Source organism: Gallinula chloropus (assembly GCF_964237585.1).
Source record: "Gallinula chloropus genome assembly, chromosome: 1".
NCBI classification, from domain to species: domain Eukaryota; kingdom Metazoa; phylum Chordata; class Aves; order Gruiformes; family Rallidae; genus Gallinula; species Gallinula chloropus.
In genome coordinates, this window is record NC_140085.1 from 49,072,185 (window position 1) to 49,094,019 (window position 21,835).

The window sequence follows — 21,835 nt, forward strand, 5'->3', positions numbered from 1 at the left end:
ACTTTGATTCACAACATAAGTTATCTGAACACTTTTAATTCAGTTACCTGAGGTCCAACTATTCCAATGTTAGTAATTTTATGTATCAGAATCACGGTGCTGAGATTTCTCATAGCACTTTGTGGGCATCAAAGTACTCAGAACTGAAATCCAGAGTGTGAGAATCTTCTAATCACAGAATTCAGGTAAACAAATTAAAGATTGTCATCCTAATTTTCTCAAGCAATTAAACCACTTCTCTTACACCACTTTCCCTCTCATCAACTGTTTCTATTTTCTAGAGAAAATTGCTGTTTATTTTTGAGCTATAAATATATATTGGGCAGAATTACTGGAATTTATTGAACTTTTAAATGTTCATCCCACTCTTCTCAGGTTTCTACAAAATGCTTCAGCACAACAAATTTTATTTTCAGATCAATACAATTCTTGTGAAAGAACGTGAACCACGAGTGCATGTGTAAACATGGTGCTATCAAACATTTTTTGTCACTTGCTTCAAAACAGGTTTACATTAGCAAATGTACTGCGCAAAAATAGAGAATAAGAGCTATTTTCCAAGCTTTCACAGGCTGTAGTTTAAAAACCTGATGAAGTTTGACTGACACACAGGGAAATTACTCTGGTGATAAACCAGATGCTATGTTGAAATATAATATCTTACCAAACTAATGCAACTGAGGTCATTGCTATGGAATTTGATCTCAAAGAAGGGACCAGAGAATGGTACTTGTAAATAATAATAATTTAACTAATAATGCAGGCAAACTGCTGTCATAATATCAAAAACCCTACATTCATGAATAAAAATTACATCACAACCAAACATACCAAATAAACATTATGACTCTATGGGTATAGGAATGAAGCAATCAACACTAAATCATGCTTGAAATCAGGGTGAATATTGATGCCATTTTTTCAGATTACATTAGCAATCTGCCATACTGTTAGAAAAAAAAAAAAAAAAAAAAGAATAAATCAGCACACTCTAACATAGGAAAACATTTCAAGAAAATCTCTCTTTTTCACACTCTGCTCAGACCAAGCCCTAAAAACTGCATTTTCATTTTTAAGAATTCCAATTTTATCTATCTGACATACGCTGTCTGTCATTTCTTAGGAAAAGACCTTAGCTGAAGTAGCAGTGGAAATCGGAGTGGATTTTGGTAATCAACTCAGGACTTACTCTAAGAGCTGCGTTGACAAGTGCAATCTCAGACAATGCTTGTGAGGTTTAAGAGCCCTTAAATTACTTACTCTTTTTGCTGTAATAATTGACACTAGCATTTCAGAGGTCTAGGAAATACACAGCATAACTGAATATATTCTAAGGCACTTCTCTCCATTGAACAGCAAATAAATGGTAGCCAGTTACAACATGATGCATTTTAAGGTTGGAAAAATTACCAGCTTTGGTACTGAATCTTCAAAATACTCTCTTAGCAGAAGCCACATTACAATTGTTAGCCAACCCTCTCTTGGTAGTAGGTTAGCAGGTCATGCTTCCTATTCCTGCTTCCTTCACACATCACTTGGCATTAAAGGTCTAAGGTTTAACTCTGCTACCTTTACTTCAAAAACAATCTCGTTAATATCAAGAATTTATAAAGAATAACAGAACTAAGCCTTTGGAAAGAAAAACTGGCATGAAAAAAATACTGCCCAATAAGATATTTTCTTTTCTTTAAATGCAGAAATGAAATATCAAATAGCAATTACATCTTAACATCAACTATAAGTCAAGAAAATTTGCAAAAGCACACTCTATGTCCTACTTAAGAAAGTTCAGTTCAGAGGGGGATTATTTGTTTGTTTGGAGAAGGGATTTATAGGAAAAAAGTGAACATAATATCTGCTAGATAGAAAATTTCCACAGGTGAAAATACTCTTCTTAATTGGGAAGGGGGGGCATGGCAGTATTTGACTTAGTATTAGAAACAAGACTAACTTTTCTCAGACATAATTTTAGCTGGTTTGAAACACTTTATTCTAGAAATGAATATAAACAGTATGGGAAAATTCAGTGACTATTCTTTAAACTATGAACCTGGTAAACTGGATGGATAAAAAGATGGATACTTCTTAGCCAATGTCTAATTTGTATGGCAGCATTATTTGCAATCAGAAAATTAGAGTGAGGTAAAGTGCTCATTTATTCTTTCCTATATAACTGTGTTTATGGTATGTGAAACTTTTTTTTTTTTTTAACTTCATTCATGAATAAAACCTACAAGTTAAAGATTTGGCTTGTACCATCTTTTTAATTTGGGAACTTTATATCAAGTTCTAGGAATCATTAACCTTTGTGAAGTTTGATTATAAATCATCACTAACAGTGTCCAGGAAAGCAAAGCAGCATGTCTTACACGTGTTGTGATTTATCATTTTTAGCAAAGGACTCAACAGTCTAACTGTAAAAATTAAAAAAAATAATAAAGACCAACATTATTAGATTTTACTAGAACTATATAGAAAAGCTTTTAAAAAATTAATAATACTCAGACACATAAGTTAATGAGAAGCTCTATTTTTCAACTGATGAACTTCCCACTTATTTTTGAAATGTGGAGTACTGCAGAAAGAACCCTCCCTGATTACACAACACCTTACCATAAATCCTGTCATCCGGTTGTCTGTTTTCATACAACAAGTGAGCACATTAAAAGCAAAACCAGAATCTGAATTAGCCATCTGTGAGTTAAAAATAAATAATTAAATAGATAGATAGATAAATAAAATATTAAAAAAATAATCCTAATAATGAATGCCCCCAAACCTTCCACACTTGGAAACTAATCTAATGTAGCAATTGGAGGATGAAGTGTAGTCATGTCTTCTTACTGGTATGTACATTCTCATTACCTAAAGTATCATCACCACAAGTGTCTTAAGGCAAGGCAGAGAAATAGTGAGTACCAAATAGTGCTACATCTGGTTTATCTTAGGCACCTAGGACGAGATAAATTATGCTGAGAAGGTGCCTTTTGATCTCCATTGGGTATACAGAAAAACTGGAGTTACTAAGTTAGACAACTAAGCTTGGATGCCCAAGTTATAGCAAACCAATCTCACTGTAGGACTGAGGAAAAGTTGTCTTTCGTTCCTATCAGATGATGCAAGATTTGTATTTTCCTTTAGAACCTTGGTGTGTTAAAATGGGAAATACATGTTGAATTTTGCAATTGCAAAAAAGTATTTTTGCTAGTTATAACTATAAATGGCACAATAAAATCATTCATTTCTTAAGCAATTAAGTGTTATGTTCTTACAATAAAACAGGACAGGGGAGAATCTTTTGATATAGTATCACATTAGAAAAGAGACAGCTAAGAAACTGTTTTACAGATTACCCCAAACAGTGAAAGGAAAATGCAAAAATAGAATGTACATGATCCTCTATATTTAGCTTTGTGGATAGACTCTGAAATCTCTTTTGAGCTGTCTTCTTTGATAATCTCTGGTAAGACTAAATTCTGAGGCAACAGTAGGGTGTTCTCAGCAATATTTTTATTTGAGGGCTCAAACCAGTCAGTATTCAAAGGCAATCTGTGAATTTATTACAGTTCTATACATAAGCATATTCTTTTGACTTTTGTTAGCTGAGCCTTGATCAAAACATACCATACCATTTTACATCAACTTTATTCAAACTGTCTCAAGTTCTATTTTTAATATGAATACTTGCTAGTACCCTTGCACTGGAAGACCTGTCTCTAAGATTGTCCCACTGTTAATATTTAACTATAATACAGAAATTAATTTGTCTCAAAAAATAATTTCAAAGTGAAATATTTTCATATCTCCCTGTATTTTAGCAGTTCTCCAGCTGCATGCTATCAGTGCATCTGCAGTGAATCATACAGAATCATCACTTTAAAGAGAGAAGGAATGCTGGATGTGTGAAGAATATTCAGATACTATATTCCAACTATAGTATCGGTGTTTTCTTCAACAGCATTAACTATCACACAGGAGCAGTCACATTATATTTCCAGTGGCATGAAAACTTTGAAGCTCCTCTGCAGTTTGGGTTGGGGTTTTTTTGGGGTTTTTTTTTTTGTTTTGGTTTTTTTTTTTTACTGTTATAAGGAATAAACGTAGGGTAAAAAAAGAATGCCCTTTCTCCCCTGAGCCTATCATCACATGCAAAACAGAACCACACCATGCCCTTAACATTCAACTGCATATCAAGCTAAAACAAAAGTGAGAATTCCAATTAAAAAACTGTTACTGAAATATCTATACTATTAGTAACATCCTTTTGAGGAATTTCAATGGTACTGCTTTTGCTAGTTTGGACACACGAAAATTTCTTCTATAAACCCTTATGTTTTAATAATTTTTTTTTAAACAAGACACTAGCAGTTTACACCACTCTTGCATTGGCAGAAACTGATTGAATAGATCTTTGCTTCTTACCATCAACACAGGCTGGCCTTGCTCTTGTTGTACCGGCAATCTGTCCTTTTTTACATGCACAGCGAGCTGTTTGTCGGGCTATAGTCCTTCGGGGCTGACTGCTATCTCTGTCCAAAGTAACAATCTCACATGTACCTGCAGCCAGTTGACCTGGAAAAAGAACCAGCAACAGGTACCAGAGTCACTGAATGCACTACAGGCAATCTATTACAGCCGAATAGAGTCACGGCCCTATGTCACAGCAGACACTCCACAACAAATGGGCAGCCAGCTGATGGATATAATAAAACTGAGATGACATACAATTTTTCTTTGTGGTGGACATATGAAAACCCTGCAAACTGGTTCTGTCAGAAAATGATTATTGTTCCATAAAAGCCAGAGAGCTGAGGTCACACAGGTTACTTTTACTTATGTTGGCTAAGTAAAGGAACAATCTGCTTTTACAGCAATGAAATTTAGATGGTGTGCTCTTTATGTACTTTCAGGGGAGGAAAAAAAAAAGGTATATGGAAAACAAAAAAACCTTCCACATGTGTCCATGAATATTAAGAAGTTTTAACTGCTTTGAGGGTTGTTTCTGAAAGAAAAAGTCTTTCAAATTATGCTCATGTTTGACAAGCTTGTCAGTCCTTTGGCTCTTGCTTCATCTAAACTGTATGGCACATTACTTGTCTACCTCGCTCATATTTGAAGCAGTTGGACTTTCTTCTTTCGGGACATTTACCATGTAACCATCCTGTGACTGACAGTAGAACAACACTGTCCCATTACCTCACTAACATTTTATTTTTTGTTGACTGCTTCAATATTTGTAACTTTTCTGAATACTAAGAATAACCACAGCACCTAATTCTGAATTTGGTCCAAGCTGTGAGAGGCAAAACAAAAAAGTCGCAAGAAACTATTTTATGAAGAAAATTAGCCTGAAATAAAAGTTATGCATTTAAAATTATTCACTTCCTCCTAGGCTACTAGTATATCAAAATACTACTTTTTACAAGTAAGAAAGACATATTGAGTTTCAGTGCATAGAAAGGCTGAAAAAAAACCCACTTAGCTATCACTTTGCATTATATATAATTTCTGTATTTTATGGTAAAGCAGTAAATATGACTTCTATTGAATTTTGTCTTTCTAGGCAATGCATTATAACCCTTCAAATGAATATGTTCAAAAATATATCTTCAAACCATAAGCTCATTTTATTTTGCTTTCATAAAAAATTGGGATTAGAAAAAATGCAATACTGTATTGTAAAGCAGTTCTGCAGTTTCAGTATTCACAGTAAATTATTTTTTTCTGTTCAAATATTGAAAAATGAGACAAAAAGCAGAAATTTTAGATCTATATTAATGAAAAAATAATACCACCAAAATAATAAAATGCCAAACCAGCCAAACAAAAACCAAACAAAAAAACCCAAGCAAGAGAAACAAAAAGTCCAAACCAAACAAAAATCCAAACTACAACCCTGAAACTTGCATGAATGGCATTTAATTTAAGTCTAAAAGTCTAACAATCTTTCTGTTTACTGCATTTTTTTTTCCATACAGAATGTTTACCTGTCTATTCCCTGAGCCAGTTTACTATGCTTCCTATTGTATGGAAATTCTTTGGAAAATGTCAGAATAGCAAAATATTGTAGGCTGTCAACAGCACTGTGACTGGTTCACTGCTAAGCCACCTAAATTTTATGTTGCTGTGACACCTACACTGCAGTAAATTGTAACATGGTAAAACTGAAGATCTCATAGATGAATATGGAACAAGGTACTCTACAAATCCATGCAAATATATGACACAAACATAAGTGATATACATTAGGCATTTATAAATACAGATATGATATTCATGGCACTGAACATTATCACCATTGTTTTTAATGGCTTCTGGCAGCTAGATCTATGAGCTATGGTCAGTCCTGACTTTCTTCTCCTTTCCACTCATTCTGTTAGTAAAAAAATAAGATCTTAGGACGAACACACTGATGAGATGATTTTTATTCTATTATATGCTCAGGTTTCCTTTTTTTTAATTCTCTGAATTCTTGCATTAGAAAGCAAAGGTTTAGCAAGAAAGATAGAAGCATGTGATTTTCTAGAAAGGGACAAGGGAAATCCAGCTACACTGAAATATCTTGAATGGGAAAAAAAAAAAAAATCCCTTTTTCCCCATCACTAATGTATTTCATTCTGGGTTTCAGGAGATATATTGCTCCCAAGGAATGCAGATGTCTTTGTAGATCATGTTAAAAAGACATAATCAGAGGTGTATTTAGATCTTGACCCCTTAGGCATTTGAACATCATGATTATGGTCCTGCATTGAGAATAGCAACTGAATAGAAACCAGAGGAAAACTGTAAGTATAAATATAATATGTCTAAGTATTCCTGAGAGTATGGATTGTCATATTCTCCACTACCTGTAAGTCTATATACTATTGCTGCTTTCATTAAAAGATATGGTAAATCATATAATATAAGTGGGTAATTATATAAAAAAACCTTTCAGAAGAAAGTAACCAGTATTACAGCACAGGGAAGGTGAATAAGGACTATGCTCAGAGAAAAAGAACAATGAAGATTTATGTCAAGATAATACTAGAATCACAGAATCGCAAAATACTTTGGGTTGGAAGGGACTATCTGCCATGGGCAGGGACAGATACCCTCTGCTACATCAGGCTGCCCAAAGCCCCATCCAACCAGGCCTTAAAGAATCTTTTGTGAAAGCAAAAAGCTTTCCAAGGAATGCAAGCAGTGACCATCAATAAGATGCCTACAGAAAATCTTTTCTGCTTTTGGACCTGCCCAGTTTCAGTTCTGCACAGGTTTGTTTTGAGCCAGCTGGGCTATTTGCTTTCTATGACTATTTTCAGCTCTTTATTTTGTTTTGAGATTCTAACTTGTTCCAGGCATAGTGACCTCACTTTTTGATGAACCTCAGAAACTGGGATACCTAAATGAGACCAACTGCTGTAAAAAAGATAATGTCACGGTGCCTTCCAAGGAATTTTGTGCAGCTATTAAAAATAAGGGAAAATTGGAAAATACTTCTAAAATGTTAAGATCATTACTCTGTTGCCATTCTTGTTTTCTATGGCAGAAGCAAATTAAAAGTTAATGTAGAGCTGCAGCAGCTCTTCCCACATACATGACATAAATACTTCCTGGTCATTGTGTCTTGGGGTGTAAAGTTTACAAGCATACTCAGCACTGCAAAGTAGTGTACATCCACTTGGCTTCAGATTGTTGTTAAGCATGCAAAATATTAGTTAAGGTTAGGTAGGCTCATCTCCAGAGAGTAATCCTGCTGTAAATCATGCTCTCTTTGTCCCTCATGAAGTAGAGGGTAAGTCTACAGGAGAACCTGTAGATGATAGGTATGCTACTTTTGCTATTTAGCAATTTAATCTAGAAATGTAAGGTACAAAATGATGAACAAAAGAAATATATTTATTTTATGTAACAAGTTTTAAGAATTAGGATACCTTTCATTTTCACAGAAGTTGACATAGTGACCTCTTTCAAAGACACTAATGAAAAAAAGGCCATTTGTCTGTAAGTCTCTGAACAGCCTCCACTCATATGCAGAGAGAAGAAATCTCAAGGCAACAATGGGTGGAGTTTGCTGGAGCCTTTCCAGCTGAGATATTATGAGCCACAGTCTATGGAACAGTCATATAGAATTCATATTTTTCAATATGAACCATAGTTATGTCCTTGCAGTACACAAAGGAATTCACCATCTTACAAATGGCATGAAATAATCTCAGGGGGAAAAAAAAACCAAAAACATAAGCATGATTAGAAACTGATTCATAGCAGCCTTGGAGTTTTTCTTCCACGAAATAAATAAAACCAATAAAAACAACAACAAAACCCACCAAAGAAACCCCCAAACCAACCAACCAACAAGACCAACAAAAAAACCCAAGACAGGACCAAGTATAAAGGCTTCAGAGTTACCATTATCCAGTTTTTCACGTAAATGAATGGGCATTCCTTTGTTGTTGTTATTGTCTTTAATATTAATTTTATATATACAGATACTTTATATTTTATAAATAATTTTTGTGTAAATTTCTTTTAGTAATTAAGAAATTGCTGGAAGTTAGCTGTTTTGTGTTGCCACCATCTGGTTACTAAAAGGAGAAAAGAAAAGGTTCAGGTTCTTCCATGCTCTTCTGTAAAGTTTTTAAAATGTCAATTGATATGTCCTCTCTTACTCTCCCATAAGAACCCATGCTTCTATATGGAATTCTTTCAGGAAGGGAAACTACAGGATTCTGAATTAAAAATGTAAGTCAAACTAAATCAAAACAAAACAAAAAGACACACAAATATTAAAAATCCAACTACAACTGGATTAGCTTGCACCCATGGACTTCTTTACATCAGTTGCTGTACTCACCACCCATTTTGCTTTTTTCGGAATGAAGTCAATTTTGAAACTGCCCTCTGTGAGACTTTCATGGAAGTCTGCAGGAAACAGGGACTTTAGGTACACATATCTACCAAATGGCACAGGAAATATCCCAAGGTAAAAATGATATATTTTTTTAAAAATTGCTTAGTACTTTCATTCTTGAAAGAAAAGTTTGTTACTGAAAAGTTGAAAAGTATATGGCATTTTTATGTGTATTACTAAAATCCCTTTATCAATTATATGGCATTGCTGAAAGCATAAAGCTCTTGAAAGATCTGTATTGTCTGTCATAGGTAAAACCCTCATATAGTACATATTTTAGTAGTACACAGAGGGTACCTGGGATAATATTTTAATTTTCTATAGAGGAAAATATTTCCGTTCTCTGATAGAAAATAAAATCTGCCTAATCCACAATGATTACAACGAGTAAGTTATGAATATTATGAATTTTTAATTTATGCATGCTGCAAAGCTGAACACTTTCCTTTAAATTAATTTGAAGGAAAAAAATCAGGTTATGAACTTATGGTATCTGTGGGTACAATGAAAATAAAACTTCCACCTAAATATACGGGTATTTGCAGCATTTCAGATTTCATGCTCATCCAGAAAATCTACTTCTGAATTGTACATGCAGGCTGATATTACAGTTTCAGTGAACAATTTTTCCATGCATCACCAATTTGATGCCTAGCAACACAAGCTCTTTTAGTTCAAAATGCATCAAGTTAGATGTTATTAAAAATCTTGGCTAGATTCAGATACTCTTTTGTCAGTGAACACAATGCAGGAGTTGTTTCAAAATCAGATCATAGGAATACATTTCACTAGCTTTCTATTACAATATTGAAGTCTTTCTGACAACAGAGCCATGCCAACTCCTGAGCAGGGTTGAATGTAAACAATCCCTACTGAAATAAGGGTGGACATAAGTAGTTAACATCGAGCTGCAAATCATGACTGATGCTAACTTCAACAACTAATATTTAAACATATTTCAATTAAAAAAAAAAAAAAAGGTATATATTTAAATGGAATTGGGAAAAAAACCTAAAAGTGTTATATGCCCTTCATCAAAGAAAAATTCCTGAAAGATCTCTCACACTGAACATCATCCAATTTCAGTCCTATTGACTTTTCTTTTTTGATTATAGTAGAGAATAAAAGAGATTATGGCAAGGAATAGTCTTGTGCCAAAGAACCACGCTCACTTTTAAGTTACAATAACAAAACTTGTGGTAATCCAGCTAGTATAAATTAAGAAAGAGCAACTCCAGCAAAGCTTCTGAAAACCCCCTCATATTTAATCTGAAGTAACAGCCCAGAATTAGATCAGCTTCTGTAACTCAGCACAGGAAAAAAACTGTTCAAATGAATCAGCATGATTTCAGAATAACTATCAAATAAAACAATTCTTTCAATCTTAATTTATGCAATCAAAAGGAATTTTAATTTGTCAATAGGATATATTCTTGGAAATATTTCCCTTCTCTGTTGCTAAAGTCATTGACTTTGAAAGCATTTGTTTCCAAGATATTTTGTATATCATTTGTGGCCTTGTACCTTTCTACTGAAACAAAGGTGGCTGTTTAAGTAACAGGGTAAACAAAGCAATTATTTATGGTAGCACAGCTAGACAACCTGTTTAAAGGAGTCTTTAACAGTTTTTATTGAGGATGTGATTATGCTGGCAGTAGAAGGTCACTGGCTGAAACAAAAAGTAACCAATTTGGATAATCTGAATTTACTGGTGTAGCCCAAAGGTGTCCAGTAAACTAGGAAAGGGAAGACCAAATTTTTCAAAACTTTCCAAAGATTTACTTCATTCTAGGTTCAGAAATGTTTATCTGGAACCAACCCTACCATGTGACCTGTGTAGCTTCCCAATCTTAAAAGGAGTGCTTCTTGATTTTATTGATATTTTGAGAATTTGTCTCAAAAGATGCAGTTTTAGTGCTCATTTAACAAAGGAAAATTCACTGTAGAACCTAGGTAAGTAAACCTTATCAATAACAAGAGAAAAATATGACAAATGCCTTATCCTTTTAAGAGTTTAAGTATTTTCAGAGTTCCACTGCAACAAAATAGTACATTATGTCCCCTTAGTAATTACTAATCTTATTGCAATTTTCAGACTACCACTTAGCCAGCTCAAGCACATAAACAGCACAGACATTAGGAGGATAGGAAAATAGCTTTCAGCCCTTCCATTCTGAAATAAGCAGTAAATTTTAATTAAGATAGATACTACTCTTCTAAATAGTTGCACAGGAAAGAAAATAGAGTCTGTGGAGATTCAAGATACATTCAGGACCCATTTTGAGATTTCTTTTTTCCCAGATAAGACTAATGCCCTAACTTATTGCACCTGATACTGCTATTGTACGTAATTGCCTAATATTATGTTGTGTAATTATGAATCATTTCCCCTATATCTTACTATTAAAAACATATCAGAAAGAAAAATAAATGTAAAACCAAACTTCAGTAAAAACTGTCTTCAAGTTTCTGGAGGTGATTCTCAAAAAAAATTGGCACAAAGGGGAATTTCAAATGGGAAAAGGCTTGAACAATCAAGCCAAGGTTCTATATTTAGAAATAAATGCAGAAACAAGGCATTTATATATTTTAACCTATCTATAAACAAATTTTCCTGGTTGGTATACTGTTTTAAAAATTAATTCATATTGATTCCATGGGTTTAGGACACGGCAATCTCATTTCTTGAATTCCTATACAGTCTCAGGTCAAACCCAGCACAGTTGATATGCTGCATTTCACAAAAAAAAAGAAAGAAAACCACAACTCAAGTACAGTATTGAGAAAGAAGTTTACATCCAGGCCATGAGGGCTATGACATGCCTCACTCTCTCTGCCCAGCACACCCTGCCCATGGCTCAGGACCCTATTCTGTCCCAAAGGGCCACCTGCCCCCGTTGCAGCAATGCAGCTGCAGGGCTGGGCACCACCTCCCCGCAGGTCTGTCCTGCGCAACCATGGGCTCCGCTGAGCAGGGCCCATCTGTGGGCCCACAGCCTGGCCTTGGCCTATCCCTGTCCCCAGGGAGGCACCTGATGCCTGTGGATGGAGCTACCCCAGTGGCTTCCTGACTGCAGGGCCCTGCATCCTGTGGAGGAGCTTGAGGCTTGCAGCACGGAGACTGGAAACCCACCAAGCTGCAACACCAGGAGAGCCAGTGACCCTTGTACCCCTCATTTCAGCATCAGAGATCACACCTTACATCTTTGAGAAATGTCATTAATACATATTCACGCAAAAATCAACCACATGAATCCCACCAATGTTTATTTCATTAGTATTATAGAAATAGCCTCCCCAGACTACTAATTTCTGGGTATTTGTATCAAGTTCCCATGTCTCTTTTTAGATAGTCACCTAAAGGCCAACCTTACATATTGGGAAATCAAATAACCAATGATACTAAACCCAAGAAATGATGAGGTTCTTGAATCCTTTCTCTTTAACTAAGTCCTGCCTGTGTGTAAGTTAGTGTGGACTGGAAATCTCAGACACACAGAGCTCCTCCAATGAGGACCTGAAGCTTTGAGGGACTCCTGTTCATGCCTCTTCACACAGGTTTAGTTAATTGCTTCTGGAGACCTCTCTTGGTTACAAAAAGGAAATAACTGCATGAATCCTGGGTTAAACAAAGCTATGCTTATTTGCATAAATTAGGAAATGGCTGTCACTCTATTACTCTCAGAAAAATATTTGAAACTGTTGAAAAAGAAAGATGAAAAACATATTTCCATGTCTTTACCAGTCTCCACATGTAAAATAAACCTGGTCTGTTTATAAAACAAACGGAATAGCCATAGGGGAAAGTGTTATTGGAGGGATGCTGATTTTTCTCTTGAAAAAGACAGGAATAAAAAGCACAGGTTTGTCTAAAAAGCTACTGACATTTGTTGGAGCCAGAAGCTGTATGTCAGGAAGGAACAAGTCTGTTGTGTTAGCAAAATATGTCACTGCAGGGAGCATGAAATCAGTTTGAAGGAACATGCAGATAAAGCCATATATCAGAAGCAGATATAATGTAGCAGCACAGGTGAATAGTATTTTTAACTTCTCAAGTTCTCATTTTTAAAGCCAAACTATTTTTATTCTAGAATGACTTGAAAAGTATTTACACATGTAACATGGACTTTTTCAAGTCATCATACAAGTACCTTTACTACTGGTATCAAGATCTGCATTGCAATATCCCAGGTTCAACAGCAGATTTTGGGTACAAATTGGTCCAACGGGAGTCATGTGGGAAAGGAGAGTCAATATGCAGAAATTTCATTTTGCTACACCTTGTCAATACATCTTAGTCCTTAAAGTGCAGGAATAATAATGCCAAATTTCTAATTACCATCCACCAGGAAGTTATATCCTATACAACAAGAACTGTGTCATTTCTCCCTGTCTGTGGCAGGTTTGAAAACCTGGAGGCCAAAGTATGCTGCTGAAAACAACTGCTGCCTAATAATATCCACCCTTGTTAACATGCCATATGCTACTCATACCTATGAATGAATAAAAAATTCAAGCCATGGAAAATATCTGTCATTTTTGTAGGACAAATGTGGTCACAATAAATCATTCACTGTACTCTTAGCAGATGTAAATAGTTCCTTTAAAATAAGGCTGTTTGTTTATTTTGACTACTGCCTGTAACACTACTCTTTCCTTTTAGCAAATGTCTATGACACAAAAATCAATTTTCTTTCTAGTGATGGCACTGTGATGCAGTTGTTTATTTGGTAATCTAAATGGTAGACTTAGCCTGAAATCACTAATTCACAGAGAAGGTATTCAAGTAGCTAGCATCATTCTTTTGCCTTTTTTTTTTTCATGGAAAGAGACCATAAAATTCTCCATACAAAATAATAGTCTCTCAAGACTTTATACTCTGTGGTACTGTACTTACAGAGAACATATAGGTACCACCACCTCACACATAACCACAGGGAAATATAAACTTCTCTTAGTAACACTGAAAAAGTAAACACTGAAAAATACAGGCACTGAAGTAGCATGGTACCCATATCCAAGAAGGAAACAAATTTCAACAATTTTGAATGCATTACCACACCTAAGAAGAAAGAGTACCACCGAATAATACATGACACTAATTAGAAGTAGTATGGATGAACCCAAATCAGGGTTTGATACTCAGAATCTTGAGCAAAGGATCCTGAGGCCCAAAGCTTCAAAAAGGCAGAATCTGCACCTCTTGAAGTGTCTGTCTCTCTGGAGTGACTGTAAAGAAAGCTTATAGTGCATAATTTCAATTAATTTGTGTGCTACATGAATTCTCAAGTCAAGTACATCATAAGGACCAGAGTAGAATAGCATGTATCTGCTGTGTCTGCTGTTTCTCCTTGCTTAGCTCCCAGAGTTTCATTACTGAGCACACAAGAACAGTGTAATGTTCCTCACCGGTACCTGCCTCTCCACATTTACTGCATGGAGCACACAAGTCCCTCACATAGATGCTGTGCTGAGCGCTCAGATTTAGCACACTAGCCCCACTCCTGCAGGTACATCAACAGGGTTTTTAGACAACTAAATTGTCTTAAGAGTTAAATACAGATTTAGTATGCTAAATAAATATAACCTTTCTGTTAGATTAATAGCAAACTTCAGCATCAACTAGAGGAACTGAACTTGACAGGTGCCTTAACTGATGGATTTGAGTGATGGCTTTCATTTTAAAGGTTTGTCTAGGAAAAGTGCTTTACGCAAGTGTGACAGAGAAGCATGAGTATGCCGGCTATTATTCTCAGCTGTTCTAACAATTCGGAGGAGTGATTTTCTATCTAGGCCAGTTTCGAAGCTGCATTTTCCATTTTTATCCATTTTTTCTTAAAATGACTTATGAAACAGGTGCATGCCAAAACTACGTGTTTTCATGGATGAAATCCATGATTTTTTTTTTTTTTTAATCCTCATTTCTAGTCCTCCAAGACGACAATCATTTCTGGGATAAGATTCTTTTCTGCACAACTAAGAAGAGGGGAACAGCACAAGAAATGTTCTCTCACTCGTATCTAAGCTTGCCCGAAGACAGTGCAGTGACCAAGGACTAGAGCCATCCCACCCACCTTTACAAATCATAGAATCATAAAATCTTTGAGACTGGAAAAGATGTCTAAGATCCTCAAGTCTAACTGCCAATCTAATTCAAAAATCAAGCCATAAAAACCCAAAATCAAATCAGCAAATGGATCAAAATTAGAGACATACACGATACTCCTTCTGTGTCCCATTTACCAGGATTGATGTTTTCCATTCATACAACTAAGTGCTCAATCATTGCATACTCTGAACATACATTTCACCTCTACACCACATAGAGGGGCTAATGCTCAAAGAAGGTATGTCATGTGTGTTCACAACAGGTGTAGAATTAATCTCAAGATACTGAAAATCTTAAAACATTTTACATTCAGTACAAATCCATTCAGTGCTAGACTTAGTGGCTGTAAAAAAATATTGACATAAGCAGAACTTCAAGGTAGGTAGGTGTTCATGCTGTAGAATGCAATGTTAAAAAGTCTTTACACTGGTGACCTTTTAAAAAACTTTAAATTAACCTTTTTTATTATTATTATTCCCTCTATAGCAAGGTCCATCTTTTTATGTACTGCTTATCCGTTTTACTAGCTAATAAAAAAGTTAAATTATGCTATCAATTTCTCGATGAATGCCTAATAAATAATATTTCCTTAGATCAAGGTCCTTAATAAAAAGCAACAAAAATGAGGCCTGTCACTGTTTTACTCATAATTTTGATGAACTAAGTTTACTATTACTCATGACATACCTTCCTGAAATATGCTTCCTAAAACTGTAGTTAAGTGTTTACTAATAAACAACAAAAAAAGTGTAATTAGGTTAAACACACAGAAACATATACTTCAGAGAAGGATGTGCTGTACTATATGCCCTTGTGTTGAAGACAATTTGGAATGTATTGCTTCTTATATTGATCATAAGGTATAAACAATTTGCCAAGATCCTTCATAACAGCTATAATACCACAGGGTGAATCACTATGCATATTCTTTACAATACTGTAGCGAATGGATGCAATAGCTTTACTTTACAATATATAACTTTTAGTGCAACCCAGTAGAAGCTCCTCAGGTAAGGAGAATTCCCACTGATGTCTAAGGGAATGCCATAAAGAAAAAAAACAAAACAAACCAAACCCCACACCAAAACAAACAAAAAAACTACCCCACAAAACAAACAAACAAACAAAAAAAATCAACAAAAACAAACAAACAAAACCAAACCACCACTACCAACACACACACAAAAAAATCCAAAAACAAAAGCCCCACAAACAAAACAAAACAACCACAAGAGGTCTGAATCTGGCATTGGCTACGCTTTGCATTGTTCTCACCTACTTGCTGGAACTTTAACACTACAATATTGATTGTAGTAAGTATTTCAGTGTTCTCCCCATGTCTGGTGGATAACACTAAATTATCCTCTCAAATTTGAGATTAAGCGTATCATAAACTATCATGAACTGTAGTCCATCTTTCATCAGCTAAGTCTCTAAGAGGAAAAACTAAGAGGATGTGAGATTTGATCATCTCCCTGGGTCACACTGAAGGAGCACTGATCAGACATTCTCTGGTGCAGAGGACAACATGAAAGCTGTCAAGCTAAAGAGCACTGAGCGTAACTAAGTGCTGCTCTTCATCCAGAGGAAACTCTGAAGGAGAACCATTAACGTTATGGAGAAGCATTAACATTTTCTGCATTCCTTTTGGTGAATACACTTAAGTCAGTGATACTGATACTGTGTTTCTGTGGTAATGGAATTTAGGCAGGAGAAAGTATAAAATTCATGGAGAGGGGAATGATCCCACAGGGATGAGCGAGAAAGCAGAACAGAGAGTTTTATTGAATGAATGTTTGAGCTCACCAGATACAATAAAACTTCAACGATAGCAAGCAATGCATGTACATATATGAGATATGCATGGTCATGTTGACCACTTATGGCCTGCCCTTCTTATTTTCATTTTCCCAATAGCAATATAACAGCTTGAATGAAAACTGAGGATAAGCTGATCGGAATCAGAACAGAAAAGCTGGTAATAAATATTTCATTAAAAAGGGTTTCTGAAAGGCCATATAACCTTTTGTCTAAATGCTTCAAATCCAAAATGTATTAGGTTCAAACAAAATAAAGTTAATTTAATTAGATATAGGTAATCTGAATTTATACAGCCAGCATTAAAGGGAGAGTCATTATGACACTAAGACAAATCCAATCATTCAGACCAAAGATTGGCTAGGGTTTCTCTAGAGAAAATAGGCCAACACAAGTGTGTATTACCTAAGAGGCAGCTAAGGGTACTGAACTGAATGATTAATCACAGCTGTAACTACACATCACATTATTCGCGTGTAGATGTGGATGCACACATATTTGTAATTTGATCTCATAACAGGAGCATAACAGCAGAGTGGGATGGTTGTTTTGCAATAAAAAAGAAAACCACATAACCTCATTGCAAGAGAAATGTGAGCCTGTTTATATACAGAAAGCAGTAACTACATTGTTATCATTAAGAGGAAATAATACATTAAAAACCAACTGCAAGTTCTTGGTTTAAATTAGGAATGACAACCAAAAGACTAGGATTCCATTCCTGTTTTTGCCATGTATCTCCTGCACTAGCTAACCACTTTGTTACTGTTAAAGAGGGTACAGCACTATTTTCACTCAAACTATACCACCATCGAACTCAGTGGCACAGAGCTGAAACCATAAGAACTGTAGTATTAATAAAAATTCAGGTCTTCTAATCTGCTGAAACCTAATGAATTGAAAGAAGTACAATCCTTCACTAGTCTTAAGTGAAAACAGTTGTACATCTTCTGAACAACAAGAATCTCCGCACAATGACTAATACTGCTCCCAATAAAATCAATGGAAGTTCTACCACTAACTTCACATACAGAAAAATAAACAGGATAATGAGAAATACTCCACAGTCCCAGCATTAACCCTTTAGAAAATTTGTGTTTCATTTCAAGTAACTGTGATCCTGACCAAGGACATTTGTCAAATGACTTCTTATCCAAGTGAAAACTCTATCTTAAGAACCATTCCCTTTGTGTGAGTTTGTATATACAAGTCATGGAAGCAGCTCTGAACAAAGGTGCTTTGGGATCAGGATAGATGCAAAGCCAAAGGCATAGTCTTTCAGTGTCCTACTGGGCTATGCATTGTATGACAAATCTATGGTATCTCTACATGTTTTGCATTACATGCCTCCAGGCACTTCTTACAACCATAATCATCCTATGACTAAATGATTCAAACGATGTACTGGCATACACTAGTGCACATTGTGTACACACTAGTATGCTGTGTCTACTCTTGTATACATAGCTGCTTGCTTATGGCTTTTGATGCTTTAGTCTTTAAAATATGTGAACTTGGTTCACCACTTCTATTCCAGCAACTGCAAGTGGACAGTTTCTGTTTTCCAGTGTTTCCCAATTTCATATATTAATATCCATGTACCATAAAAGAACTCTTCTGTTGATACGAGATAATCTTATTCCAATACCATTCCATTTAATACCTGAATTCTGATTTCTTCATTCAAACGAAGCTGATCACTGCTGGAAAAGCAAATTCAGTAAAAGATAAAAGACCTTAATAAGAGTAAAGTGTATGCATAAACTATTTCTGACTATGTAAAAGCCCTTAAGAGAATATAAAACTATAAGCATGATAGAAGTATGTGTAAGTATCTGTATGCATAATATAAATTCTCTATACTTTAAAATTGTTAGGCTATATTCCACACACAAAAACTTCGTTGTGGACATTGGAAACACTGAAACACTGATTGATGACATATTCGAAATCTGCAGGAATCCAACCAGAACACACAAGAAAAAATGTTGCCTAAATAGCAAATATACACATATATGTGTACTTCTGTGTATATACATAGACATACGCATATATATGTCTGTTTATATACATTTTAAAAACGGATTCTAGGTGACATCTAATAGGAAAGAAGAATAAATTGTGCATAAAATATATAGATTTTGATAGGATATTTTTGTATACACATATTGTATCAAGTTGACATATATGCTTGGCTTATAAAAACCTCATGCACAAAAAGTATATATTGCTACTAACTCACATTTCACTATTGAGAGCAGCAGTTCTATTTCCCAAGCTATAAGTCCAGTTGTAATTAGCTATACAAACGCAAAGCAGTGAAGAAGCAGGCATCTGAACATCAAGGAAGAGGAAACTTGGCTCCTTTCTCAACAATGAATATTTAATGGTTCCCTGTTCTACTTAAATCTGACAATCTTTCCTACCAATTATCCTTTTAACCAGCCCTAGCAGTAGGGACAAGAATAAAAGACGAGGCCTGGACTGGCCGCTTAATCCTTCACACAAACCTCTGCAGTGTCATATTGTCAAATTAGAGCATTTGTCCTCCCCTTTTGTAATGGGATTACCTAACTGATATGTTGCATCCTCTTCTACGTAATGAGAGTTTCATAGAGATAACTAAGATTTTATACACAATCTTATACACATAGACACATGCTTATACACACACAGAGATGTGTATCATATCCTATCATATCCCAAGATAAGAAATGTCTCAAGGTTTTTTATTTCATCTTATCTGAAAAATTCATTGGTAGTAGCTACTGTGTGATTAGTACACAACTGGGGAGGGGGGGGGGGGGGGGGGGAGGGGAAGAAAAACCCTCAGGATATCCAGGCAACCAATCCTTTTCTGCATTGTAACAGCTCTCTTGAGCTAAGAGACTTCCTTAGAGTTGGTGAAAAATAAGCATCTTTGCCAAAGTCCCTTGGTGACAAAGGACACAGATTTTGATAATTCAGACCTAAACACAAGAAGTAGAACCAGGGAAACATAAAATAAAACAAATCTATTTAATAATCTGATTAGGTTTTATCTTCCATTTTCCCAGTGATGGAGCTGTATCCAGTGACAGTGTAAACATTTTACTTTGCACAATATAAGAACCACAATAGAAGAGTGTAATTAGCGCTGGAAAGACATTCTCAAGGAAGTACTTTGATTTCAAAAGACTGTTGGAGTGATTGTCACCCCTGCTGCGCTTGGATTCTCTCTTGATGTGCATAAAGTGTGAATGCAGAACGCATTATTATGAAACTCACTCGTCCTTACATTTGTGTGCTCATTGCTTTTGCCATCTTGTGGTGATCAAAAATAGAAACCTACAGAGCAGCATATAATTCACACTAGAATAATGCTGCTGCATTTTATAATGAATTCTTCAGTGGACATGCTGGAGATCTACAACTCAAACCATGCTCTGCATTTTGTCATTTATTCAAACAAATATGCACTCATTTTGCTTTTTCAATTGAGCTCACAGAAGAATATAAACCATAGTCTAAACACTTAAAATAAGCACAGACATGGAATGATTTAATATTACATAACAAACCCTACAAAGGGTTTTATCAAAATACACTATGAGATCTTTTTCTAAAGGAGGTGCTGCTATTTTCTCAGCACATATAAAGGCAATACCTTTACAAAAACTGCCGTGTAGCCCAACTACAGAGCAGTTCAATGTGTGATAAAAGAAACTGGATTTGGACTTCATAAACTCGTCAATAATTATTTATGAAACAGGAAGATTTCTGGTTTCTTCTTTAAATTATCAAGGAAAGCAATGAATATAAAGCAACTACCCCTCTTAACTTTAACTTTTAAAAAGAAGTAGCACATTTTTGAGTTGGTGGTCCCAAGGGAGAGAAGATGAGGCCTTCTGTTGCTAAGCAAGAGTTTGCCAGTTATTTCAAGCTTTAGCTGAGTACAAGCAATAATGACTACTGCCTGAAATATATTGGAATGAAAGTACATGGGACCATTCATGACACTTCATCAGCATGCAGGAGGCAAACAGAGTGACTGCAGTGATTGAATACAGGCTCAGACTACTGGCTTTAATCTCCATCTCATTCATTCAGCCTTTACTTTTGGCACAGCTGTATGATAAACACTCTGACATTCTTCCCTGCCCACCCTCCTTTGGAATCCCATGATTGCTGTGTGCATGTTTGTTACGTATTTAAGGTGGGGAAGAGAGTCAGCCTTTTTTATTTTTTTTTATTTTCCCCAAACCTGCAATAAATATTTAGATGTGGGGAAGCTACAAGTTTACTACTGTTACTGTCAAAGCACTGTTATTTTACTGAAGGGGGAATGATGTCATGCTCACTTTGCTGCTGCAGACATCTTAAAAGAAAACAAGGTAAATTTATAATTAATGCTAATTATTTCTTCTACCGTCTAAGCAAAATTGTATATGTACAATGAATGAATATGATAAACAGTATAACTGGCTTACAATGGCATTTCACAGAATTTTAACACTATTGATGATGTTAAGAAAAAAAATCTGATGTTGAAGAAAACCCCTCAGTAGGGGGGTTTTTTGTTTGTCAGTTGTTGGTCTTTTCCTTTATTTTTGTTGCATATCACCCCCCTTCTCCACAAGAGCTCATACACAGTTCCCTCTCACCAGTTCCCTGAATGCCTTGGCTTTGCACCCAGCAGGTAAGAAGGGTCCTGAGTAGCTTAGGGTCTAGTTGTTAGCTTAAACATACTATGGTAAAGTCAACGGAGTTACATGCACAAAGCCAGTAAGCAGTAGCTACCTCAGCAACTCTGCAACTGGGTAGCAATTGCTTCGTTGATGTGACACTTGTGTCAAAAAAAACCACCCTTATATTAAAATAGCTAATAGTCTGAGGGAAATCGGTCTGGTCTGCTTCAAGATGTCAGGCTGAATTCTCCTGCTCACTATGCCAGAATCCCTGAAATCACGAGCCTGCCACACAAAACTATGACAAATTCTCACTCTATTTTTTTTTTTAATTTAAATTGATGC

At 35.5% G+C, this 21,835-nt stretch overlaps 1 protein-coding gene across 1 annotated transcript in view; it reads right to left on the reverse strand.

The window, feature by feature from the left end:
• TAFA5 (TAFA chemokine like family member 5) overlaps positions 1-21,835 on the reverse strand; it is a gene marked incomplete at both ends in the record, with an annotated part of 350,083 nt that overhangs the window by 111,292 nt on the left and 216,956 nt on the right. The window contains one exon of the mRNA XM_084260878.1: positions 4,423-4,572. Coding sequence (XP_084117004.1) covers positions 4,423-4,572 — 150 coding nt within the window. The remainder of the gene's footprint in view (positions 1-4,422; positions 4,573-21,835) is intronic.